Source organism: Convolutriloba macropyga, unplaced genomic scaffold, assembly GCF_964194025.1.
Source record: "Convolutriloba macropyga unplaced genomic scaffold, txConMacr16.3 SCAFFOLD_1725, whole genome shotgun sequence".
NCBI lineage: Eukaryota > Metazoa > Xenacoelomorpha > Acoela > Convolutidae > Convolutriloba > Convolutriloba macropyga.
The window spans coordinates 11,429-39,300 of NW_027452544.1; the positions used below are offsets into that span (position 1 = coordinate 11,429).

Consider the following 27,872-nt stretch of genomic DNA (forward strand, 5'->3'; position numbering starts at 1 on the left):
AATCAGGCCTTTGTCCAAAATTTTTTAGGCTAGACCTAATTTGCAAACCCTGTAATGTTGGTCTGGAAACACACCGTTTGCATTCGACTTCAGTCTGATCAGAGTTCATTTCCGTGTGGCACTTCAAATTGAGTCCCCTGACACATATACCTTATTTTAACATAGTTATTTACTATGTAACGGCGCGTGCTCCGTAACTGGGAGGTGCATAACGTACGGGGGTTCAAACGGAAAAGATCCAACTGTATTAATCATTGTATAATTGTATTGAATGCTATCTGAGAAGACCGAAGAACGTTTTTTTAATTGAACGCTGAAGCTTCATTGAAGGATATCGGGGTTTTGTATAGCTGGGTAAATGTTATTGCTATTCTGCTAGAGAAAAAATCTTAGTCGGAATGGAAGATGCTTTTAAACCCGTTAAGGCTTTAATATATCTTGCGCCTTCTTTTAGTGTTTCTTGTTAAATTCAGGGTCAATTTTTTGTTCTGAAATTGTCAATAAGAAGAATAAAAATTGATATATGAACGATATTGAGTTTTGGTATAGACACAGATATGAACTGGTATGATTCAGAGATGATTTACTAACATCCGGGTTTCATATTGAGCATTTTAGTTGGCCCACCCACGGTGGCCTCTCCGTTCTACGGGACTTTCATGTTCAGAGAGCGCGAAATAAAAAAGGATCAACCAGCTTAGTGGGCAAATAACATTTACACCCATCAAGCGCGCGTGTTTTTTTGTATAGTAACAAGCTATTTAACAACACAAAATTTAAGTTATTTGCGTAAAAAAAAAGTTCGAAACGTAATAGATCCTATAATAAAATAGACCCTGAAAACAACGAATTTGGCCAAAAACACATCCCGCTGAATTTCTACTTTTTTGTTTGAGATACGTAATAATAGTTCAGGTTAGAGAAAATGAAGCGAGTGACATTCCTAATGCACCAATAAGATCCCACAGACTCTGTTTTCGACTGGACACCTTCTCGCTCACGTGACCATCTGCCCATCTGAAGAGAGACTCGCTGTAAGTTGTGAGATTTCTCTCTTCATCTGAAGGACATTTTAAAGGTGCTTGGTGAAGAGTGCTCTGAAATTTGCAAATGTCAAGTCGTACTGAAGCGGTGATCAAAAGTGATTTGTCACAAGAACAGATATTAAAAAAATTTTAAAAAATTGGAAAAAAATTTGAAAAAAATTTGAAAATTTTGAAAAATTTGAAAAAAATTGTCGCTACCTATATTGTCCGTCTCAATGGAATTAAGTCCGTTTCACATTTGTCTTTAAAATGTTTATAATAAAATAAATCATTTGTAATTGATTCTGTTGATTATTATGGAATCAAAAAGGGCGTTGCCATAACAAAAATGATTTAAATGGATTAGTCTCATCCCTTCTTATACAAACCATTTTTTGTTCATCAACAAGTTTTTCTGGTTCACAAATGCTGGTTAAAAATTGACAGTTGGCCGTGTGAAAGTTGGTCCACGCTTTTACTCTGAGGCTATCAGAACATTAGGACAAATGAACATGAACTATCAACTTACTGGATCAGTGTTTGGGTGATCTCTACAGTCTGCCATGCCTCCATTGCTAGCAAAACCACAAATATAAGTGGGCTAAAACATATGAAGGAGTCTATAATCAATGGCAGAGAAATGTGAAGAATTGAAAAAAATCTGCTTAGTTCTGTAGCTTCCAGAATTTTCAAACCCCGCAGGCTTTAAATTTTGCGAAATTCAGAGATGATACTAAACTATTTCTCAAAATTTTGAAGAATTTCATGATTTTAAAAAAACAAGTTTCATGTAAGATCCAAAAAAACTCAATCAGAGTCAGGCAAGAACATGGTAGTCTGTAATTGATAATTGATATTTGTAAATTTCGTTTTTCTTAATAGGCTGAGCATGGAGCAAATTTGACCTACAAAATGTAGTCTGTTTTTAACCGGACACTGATGTGCCTCAATTTGCCAGTTTTCAGACCATAAATTTTAGTGTTGTAAAAAAGTTTAGAGGTTGCTTTCAAGATCGCTAGTGAAATTTAGGAACGAAATATAAGCTAGAAACCGACAGTATACACTATAATTTCAGTATACTAGAATTCAGTATACTAGAATTCAGTATACGCTATAATTGGTCGCAGAAGTTATATTGCAGTAGATAAGTGAACAAAAATAACACATTTATTTTACGGTCAACAGAATTTCTGACCACTAGTCATTTTTATGAAATATACCTGAAATTTCAGCAGGCGCCTATAATTTTTGCCTACCGTATAGGTTTTTTTTACTTGAACAAGTTATTATTTTGTCAGGATAACCCTAAATTGCTAATTTCGGTCTGTTTTTTGTGAGCAATAATAATAGAAAATTACCATTTCACATGCAAGTTATTTCATGTTAACCATGTTGCAAGTTAACCACTCGACTTACAAGTTCTTACAAGTTAACCATTCTAGCTGCAATAGCGCATATAGATCATTTGATAACAATAGTAATAATAATAAAGTTAATAATAAAATAAAAGAAAATAATAAAAAAATTATTAGTAACAATCAAAACAACAATAATAATAACAGTATCAACAATAAAAAAAATTCGAACGAAATATTGTTTCCACTATCTTGTTTTGTGAACCACCTTGTGAAGGCTCAAATATAATTTTAATGGATCCCATCCAGAAGGATAGTAGTTGTGTCCGAATTCTGAGATGGCCTCTACCTCAAAAAGTTTTTTCATTTCTCTTTTGTATGTTTTGGGATTAATCAGTGGCGTATGACCAAAAAGTTTGCAGGAGAAAAAAGGGCATTGTTAGACTTAGCTACACGAACGAGATACTTACCTCGCAATGCTTCCTCCTCGTTTTTCTAGCATAAAACAAACTTTTAAACTGGATACTGTACTACAGTTGTGTGATATGATTTTCAAGAAATCATTTGGATTAAATATTTCAATTTAACAAATTTGCAGTTCAAAAGAATTACATCTTAGGGTTCCAGGTTTACCCAATCGGTAAAGGACTTTAGATCCAATTATAAACCGTTTTCCAACCTTTTCCAAACGCGACAGTCAAGAACTAAAAACTTGATTAATAGTACGAAAAAAAGAAATTTTAATCAAACGATACTTAACATTCAATTTTGCTTCAGAACACAAAACTCGTAGAATTTGCTTTTAATTTTATAGCCTTTTATTACAATACTATCGATGTTAATATTCCAAATTTGACAACTTTTTTGTGCAGATCTTTTATCAAATTTACCCGTTCATTTTGATGCTATTTCACCTGGAAAAATAATTCAAGCCAGCACATTTTTTAAGGAAAGATTTCATCAACATGAATTTCAAGAAATTTAAAATCAAAGCTCTTTTTTTGTTCTCAGTGATTACAGAAAAAAACAGCTTTTTAAAATTGGTTGAAATGTTTTTGGTACCAACAATTTGTATCTAGTCCGAATTTAAACAAAGAACAAGAAGACTGCAAAAAATTGACCATTGTAGTCCGACACTGCTAACGATCTAAAAATTTGACATTATATTTGAAATAACTGTCCGTTGTTGCTTGCCCATTCGACGTTATCTTTAAACCAAGAGAAATTTGTCATCAAAACTATATTGAAAATATTTATTCAAAGATTGCTTTTGTTAACGGTGCAAACGCTTTTACTATCTCAAGCAAATTGGATATTTGCTTAAATTTGGCCTCTACCTCGGAATACAGTTTGTCATAATAAAAGCTGACGTTGAGTTGAGTTACTTTCAATCAACCATTGCTCTTCGTTGCGTAGTTGGCTGTGAATCAATTGACTAAATGTTCATACGCCAATTTTTCAAATGCGAATGATAAGAACGTAAGATTCGCTATAGCTCGGTAGTTTCTGATATCAAAAATTGATACAACTCATAAAATGAGCCCTTATATAAAATTTTTCCATATGTCTGGAAACTGGATATTGTTAGTCGAGCAACTCGAATTTAAAACAGAGTAAAGAATTATTCGTCTCTGATTGGCCTGTCAGGGGTCGTGTCAAAAAACAGAAGCAGACGCGCCAAAATATAGATACAAGTCTGAGTAGTTGAAAAACCACCAGTTATGTACCCATTTATGCACTTATTTATCTGTCACTGTCTTTTGGCATCCATTGTCCTTTGGGTATGCTTCGCGGGCCACGACCATGTCTCAGTGGCCAGCCGGACTTGATATGAACCTATCACAAATAAACCTGGGATTAGAACGCGCGCTAAATACCTGTATCGGATTGGCCTGATTTCTAAGCATATTTATGAGGCGACTTGCTCATTGTATCATTGCGCATGCAAATTATGATGAGCAACCCAAAGAGACGTTTCCCGTTAACTCGGGTCGTGAAAACTGGGAAAATTACCATTCCCGGTATTTCCCGCTGAAACTATCAAAAAACTGCCGGGAAATTACCAAGAATGGCAGAAAAACATCATTGTTTGCTAATTCCCACCAGAATTGTCATTTTGCCGTCGAGAGGTTATCAGGAACTCCACAGACCATCTATCTTAGAAAATATCTCGCTTTTCCTGATTTTTTTGTCCCGCCGGCAAAACCAGCAGGATAACCGGGGAAGTCTGATGCACTCTTGGCGCTCAAAACGCCCACTTTATCATTTGCTTCAATTTTTGTACAGTCTTTGGCGATAACAATAATAAAGGAACGAAAGAAGAAAAAACTCAAGTAAATTTTGGTTCATGTGTCATTTTCACTAGAACCGGTCAGAAAGTACTGGGGTATTTGAATAATAGTTTATATCTGTGCAAATTAAGCGAGATTTGAATCGGTTGCTCGGCCCAGTTTCGACGTTCCTGGTTTTGGACTAATGTGCTTGTTTTTGTGCTTGCCTGTGTACATATCAACGCACCGTTTGCCTTCAACTCCCCCCCCCGCCTCCCTCCCGTTACGAATTATTCTTTGAACTAAAATGATATAAACCTCAGTTTTGACATTCCTGATAGTGGTCTGTGTGCTCTCGTGGCGCAGAGTGCCATCACTCATTGAGAACATGGTCGTCGTGGCAGAGGACACCAGTCTGAACGAAGCCTTCTGGGTGCTGATCAGCCCAGCAAACATGTTCAGTGCCTCCAATCCCAGACCCTGGCTCGCCTGGTTGTTCATGGTGTCCAAGCTGAACACAAAATCATTGTGATGGACGACGCAACATAAAAAATTATTACCCGAGTTTACAAGATTTGACCAGAAATTAATCAGTTTCCTGTTACAGTTTAAATTTAAGTATGTAATTGTCGTTGCGGATGAATTTCGATGCCATTTTGAACTGCTCATTGCTTGATTTTTTTTTAAAAATTTGCTGGATCAACGCCGAGTAGAGATCCAAAATAGCACATATTTGTCAACAAATCCATCAGGCGTGTCCCAGGATGTAGCCCTCGACCCAAGACAGGTATGGATCAGACTGACCTGGGTCTCGGGCAGGGGGGTCCGGTGCGACCGAACTCATGGTCTGGACAAATTTTGGAGTGCTACTTTAAGAAAATTCTGCAAAACTTGAGCCTGAGAGAACATATGAAATTTTTTTTTATGAGAACTCTAACTTTTGTTGGGCGTTTGGGAACTGAGAGAGGAGGTACATGGGGTGCATAAATTCCGACTTTTGAGATCTCATCTTCACATACACAGTCTCCTTCTCTTTCCAGCTGGATGGACCCCTGATCGCAATCAGAGACAGTGTCGCCGTGTCCCCTCTGCAGAAAAATTACATGATAACTCATAGTACTGGACGAGATATAAGGCAACACAGGTTTCAGAAAAAAATATGCAATGACGAAATACCCAAAAAATGCCCATAGTACTTTACCGTATTGTGAAAATTATAAGAAAAAACTATTTATCATAATGATCCCTAACGAGGAATATTTATAATGTTCCAACATAGTAAACGTAATAACAAGTTAGAAATGTACTTCTATAACTGTTTCAGTTGGTTAAGCCTCAGGTGCCTGTGGGAATTGATATGAAACTATCGCAGCCGAACGAGAGAAAAAATAATCCCACTTAAGTGGCTTAAAACATGTAACACCAACTATGAAAATGTGCGATTAGATTACTCAACGAAAAGACCACAACAAACAAACAGAGTATTATGGCATTGATAAATTCTCAATTCACTTCCTCCCTCAAATTTTGAGTTGGTTTCCAAAATTCTGTTTTTAAAATTTGATTTCCAAACCTGATTTCGAAAAATTATTTCCAAAAACTTGATTTCCAAAATTTGATTTTCAAAATTTGATTTAAAAAACTTGATTTCCAGAACTTGATTTCTAAATTTTGAATTCCAATACTTAACTTCCAAAAATTTATATCCGTAATTTGATTCCGAAGACTTGATTTTCAAAACCCGATATCCAAAGTTTGAATTCTAAAATTTGATTTCTAAAATTCGTTTCCATAACTTGTCCTCCAGAAAATTATTTCCAATAGTCAAATTTCAAGAACGTGATTTCCATAATTTGATTTCGAACACTTGAATTCTATAATTTGTCTCCCAAAAATTGAATTTTAATAGATGATATTAAAACTGGATTTTCATAATATGATTCCCAAAACATTTTCTCTAAAACTTGAATTCTAAATAGTGATTCCGAGTTGATTCCTTCTCAGTCAAATCAAAATGGGTGGTGAGACCGTCAATATATTTAAAACAGCTCAATCCAAAACATTTGGAGCTTAAAAGTTGTCAAAAAATTGTTTGAAATAAAATGCCAAAAAAATGCAACACGCGAAAACAAATTGCCTGCAATTAAAAAAGAGTTAATATGACTCTTAGTTACGTTTTGGTTGCTATAAGTTAGTTTAATTCACCAGTTTCTGACATGTTTTATAATTAAAACTTACAATCAAGGCAGTTTTGAGCAGATAATGCATAATTAAGAGTTAATCTGTCAGTCAAATTAGACGTTTAATGGTTACATGAGAATATCGTGGTTACTTAACCATATAATCAACGCCAAAATACCCAATGTGCCAATAGACTCAATTTCATTAAACTAAATTTATTCCCTTTGATCTTTTTGTTCAATGATCCGATAAAAATTTGTACTGGGTATTACAGGCGCGTTTTCCCGTAATTAAGAATATAATTTAATCCCGTCCTCGGTTGTGATAGTTTCATATCAAGTCTACGGGCTGCACAGACATATCCATGGTCCGCAAGGCGTGCCCAATAATGCACTATCCTGTATTTGAAGCTTCTATTCAAAAAAATTAACTAAAATATAATTATTGTGTGGCTACAAAACATTTTGGCTACAAAAAACAGATATTCGACATTTTGGCTACAAAAAGTTGCTATTTCTTTTCTATTTTCATTATGATAACATAATAACAGCCATAAATTATCAGGAGTAAATTCCAATACTGCATTTTATGTTAATTTTGTTTTATATTTTAGGCCCTGTTTATCTTTATGAGCCTCTCATGAGCCTCTCAATTTTACTTCTTTCCTTTTACCGAAATTTCGTTGAGCGGTATTCTGTAATTAGCTATAGACTTTGATGATACCATAAACAAACGCAAGCTTTGTGAGTATATATCAAAGGTCTCAACTTGAGTTTTGGATTCCTTTTGATTGAAAGAAGAAATTTTAATACTCAAACCCTTTCTTTCTTTTGGCGAATCCTCATTAGTGGTTTTTAGATATTGACAATATTACTAACGTCTTCAGAATAAATAACCAATTTTCTTCAAAATTGAGCAGAAAACGTCAGATTTACTTCGCAATCTACAGAAACCAAAAGACTTGTTTCCGCATTGTTTTTTTTTTTTTAGTTTTCCCATTTTTATTCCATTGAGCTGTCGCAGTCCAGACCTACAAAAACTCAACGCGTCGACTTTTTTGGCAAATTAATTTAAGAAATGCGGTGAAAGCGGTGAATGGGGTGAAATCATTTTTTCACCGCATTTCACCGCATTTCATACAAAAATTCGCCGCATTTGCTTTCCAAAGGTTACTTAATGTGATTTAAATTCACAAGAAATAGCATTAAAAACCTGACAGTTGGCGCGGTTGCATAAGAAGGTGAAGGAATCAAGGAAGTTAGAGGTTCAAACCCGTGTAAGAAAGCCTCTTTTTTGTAAGAAAACTGAGAACGCAGCAAAAACAAATATTTCACCTCGATTCACCCCATTCACCTCAAAAAAATGTAAGGAACACGCGGTGGAATTTTTTTCGCTGCATTTCACCGCATTGCTTACAAAAACTCGCCCTCAAACTTCGACCCGGGTATTAGTAGATCAACGCTATCAAACAAATTCTTCATGAACTATTTTTGCAGACATTCTCATGAAATTATATAATCGGTTAAACTCTGTATCAACTTGCTAACTGGAGTGTGAGTGTTCACTAGAAAAAGTCAGATTAAATGCACCAGATGAATTAGTTTTTTACTCAAATCCAATTAATGGGCCTAATTGATATGTGTTCAACAACTTTCTATGTTTAGTCTCTCAGTCAACAAACTAACAAACTGATGATAGCAACACTGTCTGACCAATTGCGTTTGTTTTAAGTTTAAAAAAGTTGGCCTCTTGTCCGTCAGCTTTTATCTCAAGGATAGTCAGCTATATTTTTTGGAAATTTTTTTAAAGAAACAAGTAAGATTTTCTTTTTATTACGAAGCAGAGAACGGATAATATTGTGATGACACTCTTATAGCAATGAGCCATAGCGTGTATCAATAAAGTGGAAACAATCGAAAGTTCCAAAAACCAATATTGTACTAGCCGGTTCGGTGATATTTTGTTTTAATTCTTGCAGATTATACTTAGACTAAGATTCTTATCTTATTATTTCTTAATTCCAATTCGTGAGTAAAAGTGTTTGTGTTTAATAAGATGAATTTACTTGAAGATAAATAAGTAGTACAAATGGAAAGAATATTTCAGGTTTACACAGTAATTTGTGCGCGGAGGTTAATCTGAGCGAACGGTTGGAAAAGTCAGTATAAAAGTACGTACGTACAACACTATAATGTGGGATTTAAAAAGATTACTCATTTTACTCACATTAAGAGCACTGCCTTAAATATGGAAATAGTGCGGGAGGAAAAAGGAGAGAAATGTTACAACTCACCCCCGTTCAAAGAAAAATAAAAAAATTACAAACTTACCAAAAGTATGTCATGCATAGTAATTCACGGGCCAAATAATCCATATCAAAAAATTATGCTAAAATGCAAGTGAACACGTAGAATCAGGATCATACGGACAAGTTCAAGTATACAAGAAAGATACAGACAATGTCACTAGAGTTAATGATGAGTTGTTATTGTTGGATTTGCCTTTTCGCTTTCAGGTTTATCGGCAAGGCAATCTAGCATATTTACTTTCCCAGTTATAATCATTTTCGAAACCATCCCCACTTGAGTACCATATGGTAGATAAACGCTCTTTTACAGTTTCTTTGTAGACTTTGAATTTTCAAAATAAAGTTCCTTATCGATCGCTGTCGCCAAATCAAGTAATTCTGCCAGAGACGTTTGCAATTGTTTGTTTTTTTTGTCGTCCAGATTTTGAAGTAATTTTATTGCTTCAACGCGTTTTACATCGATGTCAACGCTTATTCGCTGAATATTCTTGAGATGTTGGCCAATTTTACGATTTTCTTCTGACTTCACGTTAGCATTCCGGTCCAGTTGTTGATATTTTACCTTCTGACTGTTAGATTTCTCTAAGGTTGCATTTAGTTCAATAATCTCGTGGTAACATTGAAGATATTCGGCCTCAAAACTTGGTTTTGTCTTAACATTGTTTAATTGTGCTTTTAGAGACTCATTTTCCCGTTTAAGTTTTACCAGCTCGAGGTTCTTTTCTTGCAATTGTTTGTCAGCAAGCCCACAGTTTTGGATGGATAAGTCATGCCGGGATTCCGTTTCGTTCCAGTTATGCTGGGCTCGATCGAGTGCTTTCTGTAAGTTTTCAATTTTCTTCTGCTTAATGTCCTCATTTTTTGTTGCATTGACAAATCCATGGACGATGTTATAGGATTTGGTGGGAATGCAGTTGAGCTAGAGGTACACGGCTGTTGATTTTGTAGGGGTGTTGACTTTACGTTAGTTGAGCTAGAGGTACACGACTGCATGTTTCGTAAGTGTGTTGAGTTTGCGTTTGGCCCGAGCCATTCCGAGTTGTATCTATTTGGGAAGGCGGATTAGTACTGGTAACGTACGTTTAGATAAATTTTATGCAAGTTGAAATGCACGGTGAAGGTTTGCGTTGATGCGTTTCTCCTCTTGATCCGACAAAAACTAAATTCGGGCAGGAGTTGAAGGTTCTCATTGTCTAGTTCAAATTTCCCAATAGCGTTTGATGGTAGGATATGGCGCTTCGTATTTAAAGTTTTGTTCTCGTATTCTCTATCAGCAGTCTTTTGCCAGATATTGGCCTCTGGTTTCAAGGAATAATAAAGGATTTCGACAAATTGAGGATTAATAAAGTTTAGATGTTGTTCTCGTTCTTTTTGTATCTCCAGTTTCGATCTTTTGTTGGGAAATTGTCCAGCCTCTTTTGGGAGATTGTCGAAAATTTTTCATTTCTTCGACTTTGTTTCTTTCGCCCTTGCTGACCACTGGGTAAAGTTGGCGGGAATGGCTGAAACAGGGGTTTCCAATATTGTGGCTATATTTGTAGTAGCAGGAACCATTTTCTGACCTGTTACTTAACCGGGATTTGCAGGTACCTTGTCCTGATTTGTTACTGGGTCAGAGTGATTTGCTGAAGATGTTGGTGCTATAGGATCCATGTCCCGTGGCTGCGTTCCAATAGGAGAATGTGAAGGATTCATGTCCTTAGAGAGGGTGTTGTAGAAATAGTGCACTGGGGAGGTCAAGTTTTTGTTCACATCAGTGCTTGAGCCTTCACCTTCGGGAGCTTTAGAGGTGCTAGCAGAATCGCAAGTTGCAATGACTAGGTTGTCGGGGATTGAATTTAATTCAGGGATATCAATGCTAAATTCGTCTGGCGTGACATTATCAGGAACTGGAAAGAAGTCGTTAATGTCGAAAGCCTTATTGACATTTAGAGACGACATGGTAATTTGATGAAGGAACTGTTAAATAATCTTGTTAAACACAAAACTTATGAATTGGAACTTTGTTTTGTGAATTGGAATTACACAAAACAAAATTTCATCTTAGTTCACAATAAGTCCTAGCAGTATTCGTATACCAATTTAGAATATAATACTATAATTATTATATTAGTGTTATATGCATTACACAATTTGTTTTGGAATTTTAAGATTTAAGGAGGCGCTAAAGTTGCACTTGCACCCTTTTGAATTTGAATGGTAAGATAAATTTTCATCTCCATTTTTTCCGAATACTTCTGATGTTCTTTGGAGGTTAGCGTTCTGTTTACTGGTGTATAACCAGCTTTGTTTTCGTCATCGTTCCAAAAACCAATATTGTGCTAGCCGGTTCGGTGATATTTTGTTTTAATTCTTTCAGATTATACTTAGACTAAGATTCTTATCTTATTATTTCTTAATTCCAATTCTTGAGTAAAAGTGTTTGTGTTTAATAGGATGAATTTACTTGAAGACAAATAAGTAGTACAAATAGAAAGAATATTTCAGGTTTACACAGTAACTTGTGCGCGGAGGTTAATCTGAGCGAACAATTGGAAAAGTCAGTATAAAAGTACGTACGTACAACACTATAATGTGGGATTTAAAAAGATTACTCATATTACTCACATCAACAGCACTGCCTTAAATATGGAAATAGTGCGGGAGGAAATAGGAGAGAAATGTTACAACTCACCCCCGTTCAAAGAAAAATAAAAAATTACAAACTTACCAAAAGTATGTCATGCATAGTAATTCACGGGCCAAATAATCCATATCAAAAAATTATGCTAAAATGCAAGTGAAGACGTAGAATCAGGAACATACGGACAAGTTCAAGTATACAAGAAAGATACAGACAATGTCACTAGAGTTAATGATGAGTTGATATTGTTGGATTTGCCTTTTCGCTTTCAGGTTTATCGGCAAGGCAATCTAGCATATTTACTTTCCCAGTTATAATCATTTTCGAAACCATCCCCACTTGAGTACCATATGGTAGATAAACGCTCTTTTACAGTTTCTTTGTAGACTTTGATTTTTCAAAATAAAGTTCCTTATCGATCGCTGTCGCCAAATCAAGTAATTCTGCCAGAGACGTTTGCAATTGTTTGTTTTTTTTTGTCGTCCAGATTTTGAAGTAATTTTATTGCTTCAACACGTTTTACATCGATGTCAACGCTTATTCGCTGAATACTCTTGAGATGTTGGCCAATTTTACAATTTTCTTCTGACTTCACGTTAGCATTCCGGTCCAGTTGTTGATATTTTAGCTTCTGACTGTTAGCTTTCTCTAAGGTTGCATTTAGTTCAATAATCTCGTGGTAACATTGAAGATATCCGGCCTCAAAACTTGGTTTTGTCTTAACATTGTTTAATTGTGCTTTTAGAGACTAATTTTCCCGTTTAAGTTTTACCAGCTCGAGGTTCTTTTCTTGCAATTGTTTGTCAGCAAGCCCACAGTTTTGGATGGATAAATCATACCGGGATTCCGTTTCGTTCCAGTTATGCTGGGCTCGATCGAAAGCTTTCTGTAAGTTTTCAATTTTCTTCTGCTTAATGTCCTCATTTTTTGTTGCATTGACAAATCCATGGACGATGTTATAGGATTTGGTGGGAATGCAGTTGAGCTAGAGGTACACGGCTGTTGATTTTGTAGGGGTGTTGACTTTACGTTAGTTGAGCTAGAGGTACACGACTGCATGTTTCGTAAGTGTGTTGAGTTTGCGTTTGGCCCGAGCCATTCCGAGTTGTATCTATTTGGGAAGGCAGATTAGTACTGGTAACGTACGTTTAGATAAATTTTGAGCAAGTTGAAATGCACGGTGTAGGTTTGCGTTGTTGCGTTTCTCCTCTTGATCCGACAAAAACTAAATTCGGGCAGGAGTTGAAGGTTCTCATTGTCTAGTTCAAATTTCCCAATAGCGTTTGATGGTAGGATATGGCGCTTCGTATTTAAAGTTTTGTTCTCGTATTCTCTATCAGCAGTCTTTTGCCAGATATTGGCCTCTGGTTTCAAGGAATAATGAAGGATTTCGACAAATTGAGGATTAATAAAGTTTAGATGTTGTTCTCGTTCTTTTTGTATCTCCAGTTTCGATCTTTTGTTGGGAAATTGTCCAGCCTCTTTTGGGAGATTGTCGAAAATTTTTCATTTCTTCGACTTTATTTCTTTCGCCCTTGCTGACCACTGGGTAAAGTTGGCGGGAATGGCTGAAACAGGGGTTTCCAATATTGTGGCTATATTTGTAGTAGCAGGAACCATTTTCTGACCTGTTACTTAACCGGGATTTGCAGGTACCTTGTCCTGATTTGTTACTGGGTCAGAGTGATTTGCTGAAGATGTTGGTGCTATAGGATCCATGTCCCGTGGCTGCGTTCCAATAGGAGAATGTGAAGGATTCATGTCCTTAGAGAGGGTGTTGTAGAAATAGTGCACTGGGGAGGTCAAGTTTTTGTTCACATCAGTGCTTGAGCCTTCACCTTCGGGAGCTTTAGAGGTGCTAGCAGAATCGCAAGTTGCAATGACTAGGTTGTCGGGGATTGAATTTAATTCAGGGATATCAATGCTAAATTCGTCTGGCGTGACATTATCAGGAACTGGAAAGAAGTCGTTAATGTCGAAAGCCTTATTGACATTTAGAGACGACATGGTAATTTGATGAAGGAACTGTTAAATAATCTTGTTAAACACAAAACTTATGAATTGGAACTTTGTTTTGTGAATTGGAATTACACAAAACAAAATTTCATCTTAGTTCACAATAAGTCCTAGCAGTATTCGTATACCAATTTAGAATATAATACTATAATTATTATATTAGTGTTATATGCATTACACAATTTGTTTTGGAATTTTAAGATTTAAGGAGGCGCTAAAGTTGCACTTGCACCCTTTTGAATTTGAATGGTAAGATAAATTTTCATCTCCATTTTTTCCGAATACTTCTGATGTTCTTTGGAGGTTAGCGTTCTGTTTACTGGTGTATAACCAGCTTTGTTTTCGTCATCGTTCGCACCATGGCGATTGAAGATGGAAGTGAAATTGGACAGAACAAACAAATTGAAAACTGCTGTTAGCAGGATTTTGCTCAAGTCAACTGTTGCTCCCGTTAGTCGTTGTATCTCAAAAGCTTTAAGAAACACGACAACAAGTTCTGTTAGAAGTTTGAGAAAAAGGAAAACTGCAAACCAAATACCAAGTTTTTCTAGGTGATAAGCAAAAGATCCAAAGGCTGACTTGAACTGCTGCGTGAACTAGCTATGTCAAAGGAATGAGTCAAAATACATTCTATTATTTAAACTAATCGCCTGGTCTAGCTTTCCGGATTCCATGATTCGGACAATGTTTCCATTAGTTAGTATTCGTCAAGTTAACTTTTTAAGAATTGTTGCGGAAGCAGAATTATGGATTACATTGTCCCAAAAGTCTTTTATTTGGTCAGGTGAGTAGAGACCTGACCGTTGTAGGACGTATTCTTCTGGTTCAGTAATGTGACCAATCTCCGTTGGCTCAGAAATTAAAGGTTTATTTACTGGTTCCGGTGCCGGCGAGAGCTTGTACCAAGAGGTAGCTACGTCAAGATTTAGGTGAAACATATTCCCATATGTTCCTTGACATGGGATTTCATTTGCGAAAGGGAATGTTTTACGTGTAATTGGGTCAATGAAGTGAGTTTTCCCTTCGTACTCAATTGGGATGCGGTCATAGCATCTATCAAGGATTTTCAGAGGTGAAATTATTTTCGGGCATTGATACAGCCAAGCAACGCTACCATCTGTGTCAAGAAACATGGAACGATCTCCAGTGAGCATGTAACCAGCTAAAGGAGTATTCTGAAAAGCTAACATAAAAATAATTGAGAATTGTGTCCTCTCCAATTCACAGTCATTACGTAGGAGAGCAAGCTCAGAATGGCGAAGCCGCTTAGCGTTATAAAACACTAAAAATTTTAATTTTACCTGAAGATGCAGCTCATAGTCAATTTTATTGGCATCAAATTGTTGCCATGGAGTTTCATTGGAAGAGCGTGCTTCCGTATCAAAGTGAATGATGAAAAACTTGATCTCTTTTCCATTCTCGTCGAAAAATTTTATCTCCTTTGGGATGCGCTTATGTTTTAATTGCTGTTTGTTTATTTCCTTCAGAGACAAGTTTCGACTTAATATGTCGGGGAAGGCCAGGTTTTTACCTGAGGTCCAGATAATTTTCAAACTCTAGAACTGATTTATGATCAACTGATAACGGAAAACTGATGCGATAGTTTTCCACGTCTTGCCCAAAGATACAGAATTGGTTTGTGATCACAGTAGACATAAATGGAAAAGGGGGACCCGATAATCAAGTGTTCATAAATTTGTAAGGCCGAAACTATTCCACAGAGTTCTCGGTGCATTGTGGACATCTTTTGTTCTGATTTGTTAAATATCCTTGAATTGAACAACAATCCTTTTTCCTTCAGAGCTCTTGAACTAGGATACATCCTGTTCCCACACTTGAGGATTCTGCATGGATGTGGCAGGGACAAAGTTCACTGGGGATAGCAAAAATCGTATCCTCACTTATTCTGTCTTTCAAATCGTTGAATAAGGTTTCATGTTCTGCAACCTACTCAAGTGGTACAATATCTCGTGTTAATTCAGGGAAGGGTTTTGAGTTTACATGCAATATTTTAATATAACTACTGTTGAATCCGAGACAAACTAACACACGCATAACATCTCCTTTGCTCTCTGGAGACTTCAAAGCTTTGAGGGCAGCTACTTTCTTCGCAACTGGTGGAATACCATCTTGCGAAACGACATGCCCTAGAAATTGTACTTTTCTGAGAAAAAATTTTGTTTACTCAGATGCCGCTTTTAGTCCTGATGCCCTAAGTAGACGATGGTACTCTTGATTGATGTCCATCATTTCTGTTTAGTTTCAGCTTGGATTAACGTATCATCAATGTAGGTTATCGTTTTCTTGCGTTTGATTAACGGAGAGAAACTTTATCGTCATGATTCTAATAACGAAATTTGGCAGCCCGCAGAGACCATAGAAGCCAAGCTTGAAAGTGAATTTCTTAGGTCCAATGACGAAGCTCGCAAGCCTTTGGGTTTCATTGGTAAAAGGGACTTGGTTATATGCGGATAGAAGGTCACTAGTAGTGAAGTACTTGCCGTAAATCTTTGTTAACATAGTATTCAAAGGTTCCAGTGGCCAAGAATACGATGACAAATCCGTGATTGAATTTAAGTACCGAGCATCAATTACAAATTTGATAGTATCAGCTTTCGATAAAATGATGATGGGATTAAAAAACATGGAACCCATCTCAATGTCATCTCCCATTTCACGAATGATGTCAGCTCTCTGGAGTTCTTCCAAGAGTGCTTCCAGTCTGCTCTGATAGTGCAGAGGGACTCTCGAAGCTCTTTGCTTCTTCAGTTCTGAGTTCTCTTTTAGCTTAACATGAGGCTTCTGCTGGACTTTTCCGACATCATACTTATGACGCGAATATACATCTTGATCGTTCACCAGGATCCGAAAGAGAAAATGGAGCTCATCGTCTGTTAGGTGGTTTCACTGAAGTTAAATTTTTTCAAAATTCTTGATCTTCAGGATGGAATTTCTTAAGGAAACTTGATAGTAACTGTTTTGGTCGATGGACTGGATTATTGATTTCTGCCTGTTGTCTGAGATATTTGGACTCCGAAGAGAAATCAATGGCCAATTCGGTCTGTTCACAATCAAACATCGCCAAGTCCTTGTCGTCATAGACAGTTTGTGAGACCTTGCTCACTTCAAAATATTCCGCGTATTGAGGATAATTGTCTCTGAGCTGGTCGACGAAATCAATGTTGTTAGAGATTGAATACATTGTTGAAATGTTTTGATTGCGATCTACATCAACGAAATCAATGTTGTTAGTGATTGAATACATTGTTGAAATGTTTTGATTGCGATCTACATCCAGTAAAGTATAACCAAGATTTTCAGACGGTAGAATTATTTTATATGAGTTTGGATTATTTAACATTATAATTATCTGAATCTCTGACGATCTACAATAAACATTGAAGGTATAGACTCCGGCATCTTGAAAACTCTTGTGTAATCTGAACATTGTTCCTTGAGAAAAAACTTTAGGAGACGTTCGAGGGTAAATGGAGACTATTCTCGTTGAATTTGGGGCAATCGTTATGTTATATGTTATCGGAAAGACCAAACCGTCTAACTTCACTGATGAAGGGAAACTTCTTATCAGTTTTTAAGCTCATTGCCACCCATTGTCGGGGATAGGCTTTCAAGGAAAATGCGAGATCGGAGAACTTGAGCGACTCCCCAAATTGGGAAAGGAAATCAATTCCCAAAATGTTATGCGCTGTGTCTCCTGGGCCAAAGATCCAAACTTTATGGCGAATCGGGTATTTTCCTTCAATATCGAAATTAGAGATATAATCAAAATCGATGATGTCTAATTCGTCCCCATTTATACCACAGGTACGTACAGCCGTTTAAACAGGTTTTAGATTCTGAAGTTTTGCAAGTTCGATGTAAGTAGGGTAGTTTATCAAAGAGCAAGTTGCGCCGGTATCTACCAGAAACTGGGTTTCTATGCCGTAGTTTTTTTCTCTATCTCGCAAGTCAAATTGCACTAGATCAAAAAATAGCTGTTTATATTGACTTATTGAAGAACTAATTGCTTTCTCAGCTTGTTTTGGATTGTTTGACGGAGATTTGTTTTGATATATTCGAATTTTGAATTTTTTTTCCTCTCGTTGGTCAAAGTGCACACTGGACCAATTGGACCGGAAATATGGTTGCGGTAACCTATGTTGCGAATCTTGCCAATTTCTGCTATGAGATCGGGATCGTGCCTGATTTCGCAGATAGGGGCTTTGTTGCCTATCTTCTCGGTTGTCAGATCTGTGATTACTACCAGAGTATCCACGATTATTGTCTTCTTCTGGTGTCGCTTGAGGACCCTCCTCTGTCGCGATCTCGGTAATTAGTGTTTTGAGACCTCCGGTCATAGGGAGAGTTTTGCCTTCTGGAATCGTCTCGAGAAGGTAAAGAATTTCTGGATCTATTTGCGCTTTGATAGTTATTGCTCGGTGATCGGTCTCGTGGCCGTCTGCTTGGATATCTGTCAGAGTACTTTTCTGAGTACTGAGGAGATCGTTGGCTACGATCTTGTTTTTTTATTTTAAGTTTATCACAGTTTTTAATTGTGCGGTTAATCTCTTTGCAATGCTTGCAGAACCTGGTATTATTTTGTCTCATTCGAGTGTCGTTTGGGTTATAAGTGGCATTAATTTTGTTTGTTTGCAATAACTCGGTCATCTTTTTACTTTGTTCCTCAACCTTAGCTAACCGTGAGTCAGACGTTCCACTTTGGACTCCAATCATACTGGTACTCATGCTATAGCTGAGCTCTTTGATTTTGACATGGTCTTTTAGAGCTTGCCAGGTTATGGCGGGATTTTCAATTAAGTGACGGTATGCATTCTGCTTACGAGCAGCTGGAGCGAGTCCGCGCAAAAAGAAATCTTTGTATTTCTGAGCGCGTTCGTCAGCTTCAAGATGTGACCTACCCTTATCTACTGCGCTTGTCACTCTGTATATGATTCCATTAATGGCCTCATTATCCTGTCTCTTGGCAGATTCAGCTTGAATTTGCTGGAGGTACTTGTCTTTACCATCTGTGAAGCGGTGTATGAATTGTGTTTTTAGGTCGTTCCACACAATTACTGCGTTTAAACCTCCAAACCAATCTTGAGCAGGACCACGGAGCACTGAACCAAAAAGCTGTTTTCGCCTATGTTCAAACAGATGCGCATCGTCTGGTCCAAGACCTAGACTGAATCTGATCTTCCTCTCTATAAGATCAATAATTGTTTGAGCGTCTTCGCTCGAATCTAGCCCTGTAAATTTCTCCAAAGCGATGTCTGAATATGCCACCACTTGTGCCATGTCAAGAGTGACAGAGTTCTGGGATTTATACAATTGGCAAAGAATTATCGGTACAAAAAATAATTAAAGATTATTCGCAAGGAAACTGTCTACTTGTTCAACTAGTCTAAGGCTGCGAAAGAACTTTCGACTACACAGGGAAATAAATAGGAGTTAAGTCAGGTGAGTCTTGTTCAACTATTTCAGGACTTCGAGAGAACAGACAAACCCAAATGTAGTTTAAAGTGATGTTAAAACAGTTTAAAATGAGATATAAGGCATGGTTAAAAGTTACAAGCAAGTTATTACAACGTTCAACTAATTTAGAACTGAGAAAGAACGGAATTACTTGCATTTAACTGTAATTTAATTAAATTAAGTTAAACAGTTTAAGAGATTGAGTTAAGTTAAGTTAAGTTAATTACTTAAGTTAAGTTAAGTTAAATAAGTTAAGTTAATTTAAGTAAGTTAAATTAAACAGTTACGAAATAAAAATTAAACAGAAGTGTTCAACTAGCCATAGGCTTCGAAAGAACACGGGAGTTTGTTATGTTAAGGGTTCAGATTAAAAAATTAAAAGAACAAATTAAAAACTTGTTTTAGGAATTAGGCTGGAGAGAACACGGAAATTAATTATATTTATCCGTAGGCTGTAAGTTTAGTGAGAGTGTTTTGTGTCTTTGGTGAATTAATCTTAGAAATCACTCTTTTGTCCAGGAAAACTATATCAGTACAATCTTTTGTACCTAAGTATTCACCAAAAATTTTTAGCCTTTCCATAATTTTGTTAATTTTTGTAACAACGGATCATAGCCGTACCAAAAATTGCACTTTTGTTGTTTTTAGTTGTGTTCATACACAACTTGTGTTTTGTGGTGATCATATCACCAGAGACGAGTTTTAATCGTATAGAAGTTGCTCATTTGAATTTAAAATTTGTTTAGAAAACTTGAAGTTCAGAGCCGTCGTACAGTGCGTTTAATCAGTGCCTCACTGGTCGCACCAGTTGTACTAGCCGGTTCGGCGATATTTTGTTTTAACTCTTTTGGATTATACTTAGACTAAGATTCTTATCTTATTATTTCTATTTTCCAATTCTTGAGTAAAAATGTTTGTGTTTAATAAGATAAATTTACTTGTAGATAAATCAGTAGAAAAAAAGAAAGAAATATTTCAGGTTTACACAGTAACTTGTGCGCGAAGGTTAATCTGAGCGAATGATTGGAAAAGGCAGTATAAAAGTACGTACGTACAACACTATAAAGTGGGAGTTAAATAGATTACTCATATTACTCATATTAACAGCACTGCATTAAATATGGAAATAGTGTGGGAGGAAATAGGAGAGAATTTTTACAATATACAGAGTTCAAAGGTCAAAGATCGAGTTTTTAACATGTAGAAATATTGCAATTCAATGGAAAAATTGACATTCAAATGGCAAATTTGCTGCTCAATTGCATGCTTTTAAGGTCTTCCATCGTTTGATTACTTCAACTTTATGGTACAAGCTATATTTGTTCAGCGCTTTATAACAGCATCATTTAGCCGTTTCTTGTGTTTCTTGTGATTATTAATATACTTCAGCTCTGCTGAGCTTTTTCGCACCTACTTACGATTAATTTTTTTGGGCAAAATTAAAGACAAAAGTTTTTTTTAAAAAAAGAAGTACAAATCATTATACCTGTTTTTCAACTCTGTATTCTGGACGTAAAAGTTGATATAAGCACTGAAGTCTGTATCACCAGCCATTTTGTTCTCTTTCAAATAGGCAAAGTCCCCCCAATCCAGTGTGATATCCACTTGGCGACTTACACACGATGACCCATTGTGGAACATGACACTGACATCTAATGATCCGGGTTGCAGGTAGATCACACGACATAATTCCATGTAGAAACCGACTCCGAAGAACACAATTCCTGCAACATTTTTTGGATCATCTTTTCGGTTTGTGCCCCCATATTATTTGCACCCCCCCCCCCCCCCCGACGCACGTGCCATATTTTTTCATAATGATTTAACATGTAATAACGCTTGCTTGTAATTGGGGAGGGGGCATAACGTACTTGGGGGGGGGGGGGGGGGCACAAACGAAAAAGATGCCATTTTTTGATCATAAATGCATCCCTCGATTTTGCGTAATTAATTAATTAATTAAATTATTAATTTTGTTTGCTCTTAAAGAATAGCAGCGTTAATTGATTAATTGTCTCAGTTTTATTAACCTAAAGCATAACGATCACTGCTTTGCGGGAAAATTTTTGAATTTTTTAATGATCTTCGTATGACTACTAAGAAATCATGCAAATCATACATGACCTTGTATGACCTTGTATATATGAGATCGATTTTTTTCCAAAACAGTTTTGTCTAAATGACAGAGCCGTAATCTTTGTCCGATTTTTGATGTTATACTGCGCGTTTTTGCCATAATCATTATCCAATTTTCAAAAGGTTAATACCTAAAACTAGAAATTCCTTATACGATATTTCTCCTATGATAATGGACTAGATATCATAATTCTAATTATAAAAAAATAAAATTCAGAAAATATTGTGTCAATAAATTTGATTAGTAAATGATATTGTTAGTAAGGTCAATGAAGAAGTCTTTGAAATTATTAAATGGCTAAACTGCCTTCTTTCGTAGTTTTTTGTGGTCTCAGACAAATTATGAAAACAGTTGCATGACAATAAACGCAATGCCATTATACCCAATTCATTAAAGCCGAATTTACTTTGATGTTTTCGTTCAATAATCCGACTACAAATTAGCTGGCGCTAATACATACGTGTAATTAAACATACGTGTAATAGCAACTGCTAACTTGTAGTCCATTTATTGAACGGAAACAAAAAAATACATTGGGTATAATGGTATTGGGTTTAATGGAATTGGGTAAACTTTCCTTGCGCCCTTGAAAACACAGAGGAAGCAATTCTCAGTAAACCGCGGTTCTATAAGTATCAGCTGTTTTATAGCACAGCTGTTTCTAAAGCTATGATTATAGGTAATTAAGACCTCATAACTTTGCAGCAAATTTGGTGCGTATAATTACTATTTTTGTCTCAACTAGATGACTAAAACTTACAGATAGATTTATTGACATTTGGACAAGATAAATGGTATCTATTTCAGAGAGGTGGAGAAAAAATAGAAATAAAAGTTTTCATTCAAATGTTAATTGGTTAATTATTAATAATTTGTCGTTCTCACCACTACTTTGAGAGCAAATCGTTATCTTTTTTAGTTTCAAGTGTTGTATCTCAAATTTTTCTTCTTTTTAATATTTAAATGATTAGTAATTTCAATTCAAAGCACTCCAGATATTTTAGTTATGATAAAAATTTTACCATTTTCTCTTCCTGAAAAAGATTTAAATTAAATTAATCAGATCTGAATAATGATGATTTTTTTTTCATATTAAGAAATAACTTGATTTTCAGGGAGGAAGTTTATCGCAACTTTTTGAAATTCTGGGAATTTTGCATGAAAAAACGTTGTTTACATTGTCAAAAAGATTCAGCAACAGATTAAAGATTACTATCATCATCTACCTCATTTGGAAAAACTCTACTACGCTTCAGAAAACTGAATTTTCCTGCATATAATATTTTAAAAAAATAGAGATGTATTGCACTGTATAGAATCCATAATGAGTGTAGAGTTCTGCATAAGAAACGCAAAAAGAGAAACCTGTCTGTAAATTTGCAGTGAAAAATAAGACGATTATCTACAATTTTTAAAATGAAATTTGAAAATAATTATCAAATTTTTATTATTCCATTTGTTTTATTCCGTTTTGTTTCATTATCAAATTTTTATTATTCCAATTCGAATTGAAGCAGAAACAATTTTCTATAACAAGGTAATTCAATTGTTGTCTCAAGGAAAATTAGACTAGGGATATGAGACAATAAAGATCGAAAAGGAAAAACTATACCACGCACACTCAATTATGGTTAGGTAAATTTACTTTTTACTAGGTTTAGGTAACTTCAAATTAGGGTGAAAATTAAGTAATTGAAAATTTTTACTTAAGGTTCTAATTACTTAAACTTTACTTTATTTTCAACTTACCTAATTAGGCTAAACTTACCTTGAAAAAATACTCAATGCCAAGATAGCCACCCTAGTCGAGCTTACACGCCTATCTTGTAAGATCTTGTAAGAATCTTTCAAAAAGTGCTTATCTTGTAAGATCTTGCAACCACACGCTTATCTTGTAAGACATCTTGTAAGATCTTACAAGATAAGCGTGTGTAAGCCTTCTTGTGAAACTTGGCTATCTTGCAAGATGTCTTGCAAGATCTTACAAGATAGGCGTTTTGTGAACACATCAAAAAAATTAAGAAACTAAAAGAAACGGAATAAAAACGTACTTAAAAACTTTGTTTTGATTGTTTAACTAAAAGCTGTGAATTAAAAGGCAAAGTTATGTTAAAAATTATGGTTCCAATGGAAATTTTTAGTTCTGCACCCAAGTGTTCTGCTCAAAATCTCCTATAGTTGTTTGTTTGTAACTCCGCCGTAGCCGGTCCCCAGCCCGGTTGAGATAAGGAGGAGGGGAACACACCCAAAACCTACTGGAAAAATCTCAACAAAGTCAGTTTTTTTAAACAGACTTAAGATAATTTTCCGACAGAAGTTTGCTATTTTATTTAAAACCATGTTTTTTAGGTCCGCGGCGATTAAAAACGACTATCTTGCAAGAATCTTACAAGAGAAAACGCCTATCTTGTAATATTCTTGTAGGAAAAACGCCTATCTTGTAAGACTCTTGGAAGAGAAAACACCTATCTTGCAAGAATCTTACAAGGGAAAACGCCTATCTTGTAAGATTCTTGCAAGAGAAATTGCCTATCTTGTAAGACTCTTACAAGATTACGTGCCTATCTTGTAAGAGTCTTGCATTTAACGCCTATCTTGTAAGATCTTGTAAGAATCTTGCAAGACTCTTGTAAGATTATACAATTTGGTACAAGACTCTTGTAAGATTCTTACAAGATCTTACAAGATAGGCGTGTAAGCTCGACTAGGGCAATGTGCCAAAATACCTAATGCCATTATACCCAATTTATTCCTTCCCTTTGACATTTTCGTTTCAAATTTCCCTTTGACAATCCGATTTCAAATAAGCACACGGTATTTCTTATAATTAAGCTGATAATTTAATCACATGTTCGGTTGTGATAGTTTTATATCAAGTCCCACAGCCGCTGAGGCGTGGCCATGGCCCGCAAGGGATGGCCAAATGCACTAGCTAAATATTATGTGAAATAATCGCTCTAGTAGATAAAATATTGGGTATATTTTAGGTATTTTTTCACATTGGGTATTTTGACGTTGGATAATTTGTCCTGAAAAAAGTCCTTCCTATATATTGTGACTTCAATTGAGATTAAACTCATCTTAAACTGTTAAAAGTCACCATTAAATGACGCTTTTTTCTTTGAATTACATGACGCTCTTTTCTTTGAAAGGGTTCTATGTAAATGTTTTTATGATTTACTATATTAGGACTACGAGAGATCTGCGGAGAGGTTAAACATTTGAAATAATTCAACAGTAATCTCTCTTCAATTGTTAATTAAAATAGTGGCTTTTTTCGGACAGCTTTTCTATACTATCTCTTAAACTTTTAACTAATTAAATTACATTTATTAGGAGAAATTTAAATTGATTTCAGGTAAGTTAACGTGAAATATTTTGACAGTGTCGTGTAAAATTCTTACCCGACCGTTCGTGTTCTTCCACATTCTTGACTTTCTCGGTTATTGTCTCCTCTGACGTCACGAAAGAGTGCAGCGTTACAACAACAGACATGACTAACGCAGATACCAAGGCCATGAAAAAGAGCACAGTTAAGACTAGCTGTCCGTGTAAATCTGAACTTGCTAACTTTCTGTTTTTCTTCTTTTTTCTTTTTTCACTTGTACAACTATCGGCCATAATTCGAATAATATCTCAAAAATAACAACTAAGTTATAATTCTCAAACACTTAATGTGTAAGAACTGTATGGCAAAAAACATTCAATAAGAAATAAGAAACCGTTTTTTAGTAGCCGTAAAGTGTATTTATATGCAAATAAACAGAAAACAATAATGGCGCTGTTTATTTATTATTCATATTGACCCAATCAATTGTGAGTATTGTAGTCTCAAGATAAAGTTTACGTTCGCTTTTGATCCACTTATTAGGAAATACCTGTGCTTATTTTTTTACTGACGAGGCGCGTGAAAAATTTTTTCAATGAAACAACATTAAGAAAATACGCCGTGCCAAACACAATTAAATATTGCTCGGTAAAGATTGAAAGAAAATGAAAATTTAAGATGTTGATTTTGGTGTTATATAGTTACTAATATCTAACAAATTTTGTTGCCGTAATAATTTGAATTTAACCTTAAGGCATCTAAAAGAAATAAATGAAAAATCAAAGACCATTACGATAAACGGAGCTAAATTCTGATGGGTAAAATGTAAGCTTAGGGTAAATAAAAGGTAAGTAATAGCGACAAGGTGTTATGTAATAAGTGTGAAATATTTAAAAGCGCTCTAGGCAAATCCATGTAAATATGATGAATTAGACAATCGAGGAAGCAGGAATATTTCCTGAGTTCATAACAAGAATTATCAATAATCCATGAAGATAATAATAGATGAGTTCCGTTATTTTGCAAAACAATTCTTACCATTTTTATAAGTCTTTTCACACGAGCTGCAGCGCTTAAGTGTCTTAATGGTTGTAGTAAGTAAACCTAACACACCGATTTAGTACTTTATAGTACACTGCTGCAGAAAAAAACACTCGAACAAACAATTTCAATGCCCCTTCACCCCCCCCCCCCCTCCCCCCACCCCCCTAAAGATTAAAAAAATTAGAGATGAAAGGGTGGTTGAACGGATATGGGTAAAACGACACGCACACAAACTTTAAACATTCAAAATAAAAGCATGTTCTCTATTTAATCTCCTATTCGATATATGCAAATTTTCGCTCTCAATCAAAACATAGAACATATTTTGTCCCGTAATAGTAATACACATGTACATTTTGGGCAAGGGTGACGGAATTAGGGGCGGGGGTAAGGGGGGGGGGTGACTATTGGTTGTCTACAATAGTATTAAAAATGCATTAAAAATTAATTAATTCTTGTTTTTACATGTGAACTTTTTACGGACATTTGGATATAGTTAATAATTCTGAACGAAGGCACTTTTGTATAAAACTTGTGCTAATTTCAGAGTTTACAACAACTATTTTGTTCATTCTAAACACTAGGCGACACTTATAAACAATCTGTTTTTAAAAAACGCCCTTTGGCATAAAAATTACTCGACCATAAACTGTGAGTACAGAAACGTACCACCCCGAAAATCTTTAAAACGAAATTAGAAAACGAGTGAAGAGATCTTCCGTGATAAATAAATTGATATTTATTTACTTTCCATTTGGCTAAATTTGTCGCTGCAAAACCAGTTCGAGGAAGCAAGAAAACAAATTTGAAGTCTATTTTTCTCAAAGCCATTTGAAGACAAACAGTGCTATAGTTTTGAAGCAAACAGAGCGAAATGGCTGCCGGATTGTTTTAAACTATAACGAACGCATAAGTCACTACTGCGTTTTAGGGTTTTTAAGTGAAATTGTCACCCCTCCCCTCATTCGCCCTGCTCGTTTAATTCAACATACGAGATCGATTTATAGCAGCGAAGTACAAATTTTTGCGCCCAGAAAAACTTTGGAAGCCCAGATTGTGGGAATATAAGAGACATCTATGACGTAAAAGTGCAGTTATATGAGATGAATTTAGAAGACAAGAACTCAGGCCGAACGAACCAAAATGTGACTTTAAAAAGAGCTGAAAGCAATTTCCACTAATCTATGCTTAAGTTGGGCGAAACTTCCCACCATATGGCTCGTTTCTAATTCTCTCTTTTCATCATCAAAGTTTTCCAATGTATATATTTTTGAGATGTGTAAGCTGTTTTATTACTAGTTTTTTTTTAGTTTTTCCGCAGCGTTGAGCAAATATGTCCAATCTATTCTATTTTGTCATCTGTCTACCCGTGTTGAGGAATTTTGTTTTTCACTTGTAAGAAACCGTCGTTTTTTAATCGTTTTCATTAGACAAAAACGATCAAAGCCCTTACGTGGTAATCGTCATTCTGTTCGTTATTTCGTCGTTATATTTATGTACGAAATGATCGTTTTTTTCAAAAAAATGACGAAAAAACGTTTTCCCCGCTGGGATTCGAATCATGTGAAACAGCACGTTGGTCTGTGCCAAAATAACAAGTGCGTATGGGGAGTATCTAAAATTCTTGCTCGCCAGGCAGGAAGAGGAAACAGAATAGATCTATCATAATTTCTTTATGCTTGTCAAATATGCCGAGCCATAATTAACTACCATTTTTTGCAACTCTGGTAAATCTTTCAAGTGCTGGTTAGGCTAACTTCAATTCATTTACTTTTTGGTAGCCATGGTAAATAGATCTACAACAAAACAAAACGTAAACTGTTCCAGAAAACAATTTACAGAAGAATTGCATCGAAAACCACGTAATCCAACCAAAAAAAACATCAGTGGACAATGGAAAAGCGCTGAATAACCAGAAAAAGTGTCGTTTGACAACTTTTTGTTTTTTTTTAAATTTGTTCTTTGATCAGGTCTCTAGGTATCGAAATTATACAGGACAAAAAATCATCAAATATTCAGAATATTCAAATATTCACAATTTTCGGAAGTCAATAACTTGAGGCTCAGTTTTTGTTCCGACCCACATTGGTGGGGGATGAACTATATACTA

General features: G+C 35.6%; 1 protein-coding gene across 1 annotated transcript; it reads right to left on the minus strand.

Moving 5' to 3' along the window:
* Positions 1-911: 911 nt before the first annotated feature.
* On the minus strand, positions 912-26,296 carry LOC142357614 (uncharacterized). Its single transcript, XM_075409163.1, has 7 exons — positions 26,247-26,296; positions 24,795-25,856; positions 20,740-20,977; positions 5,589-5,738; positions 4,969-5,161; positions 1,555-1,626; positions 912-1,097 (listed from the first exon to the last, which is right to left on the minus strand). The coding sequence occupies exons 2-7, from the start codon at positions 25,009-25,011 to the stop codon at positions 912-914; spliced, it is 1,056 nt and encodes a 351-aa protein (XP_075265278.1). The 5' UTR covers positions 25,012-25,856; positions 26,247-26,296.
* Positions 26,297-27,872: the final 1,576 nt, after the last annotated feature.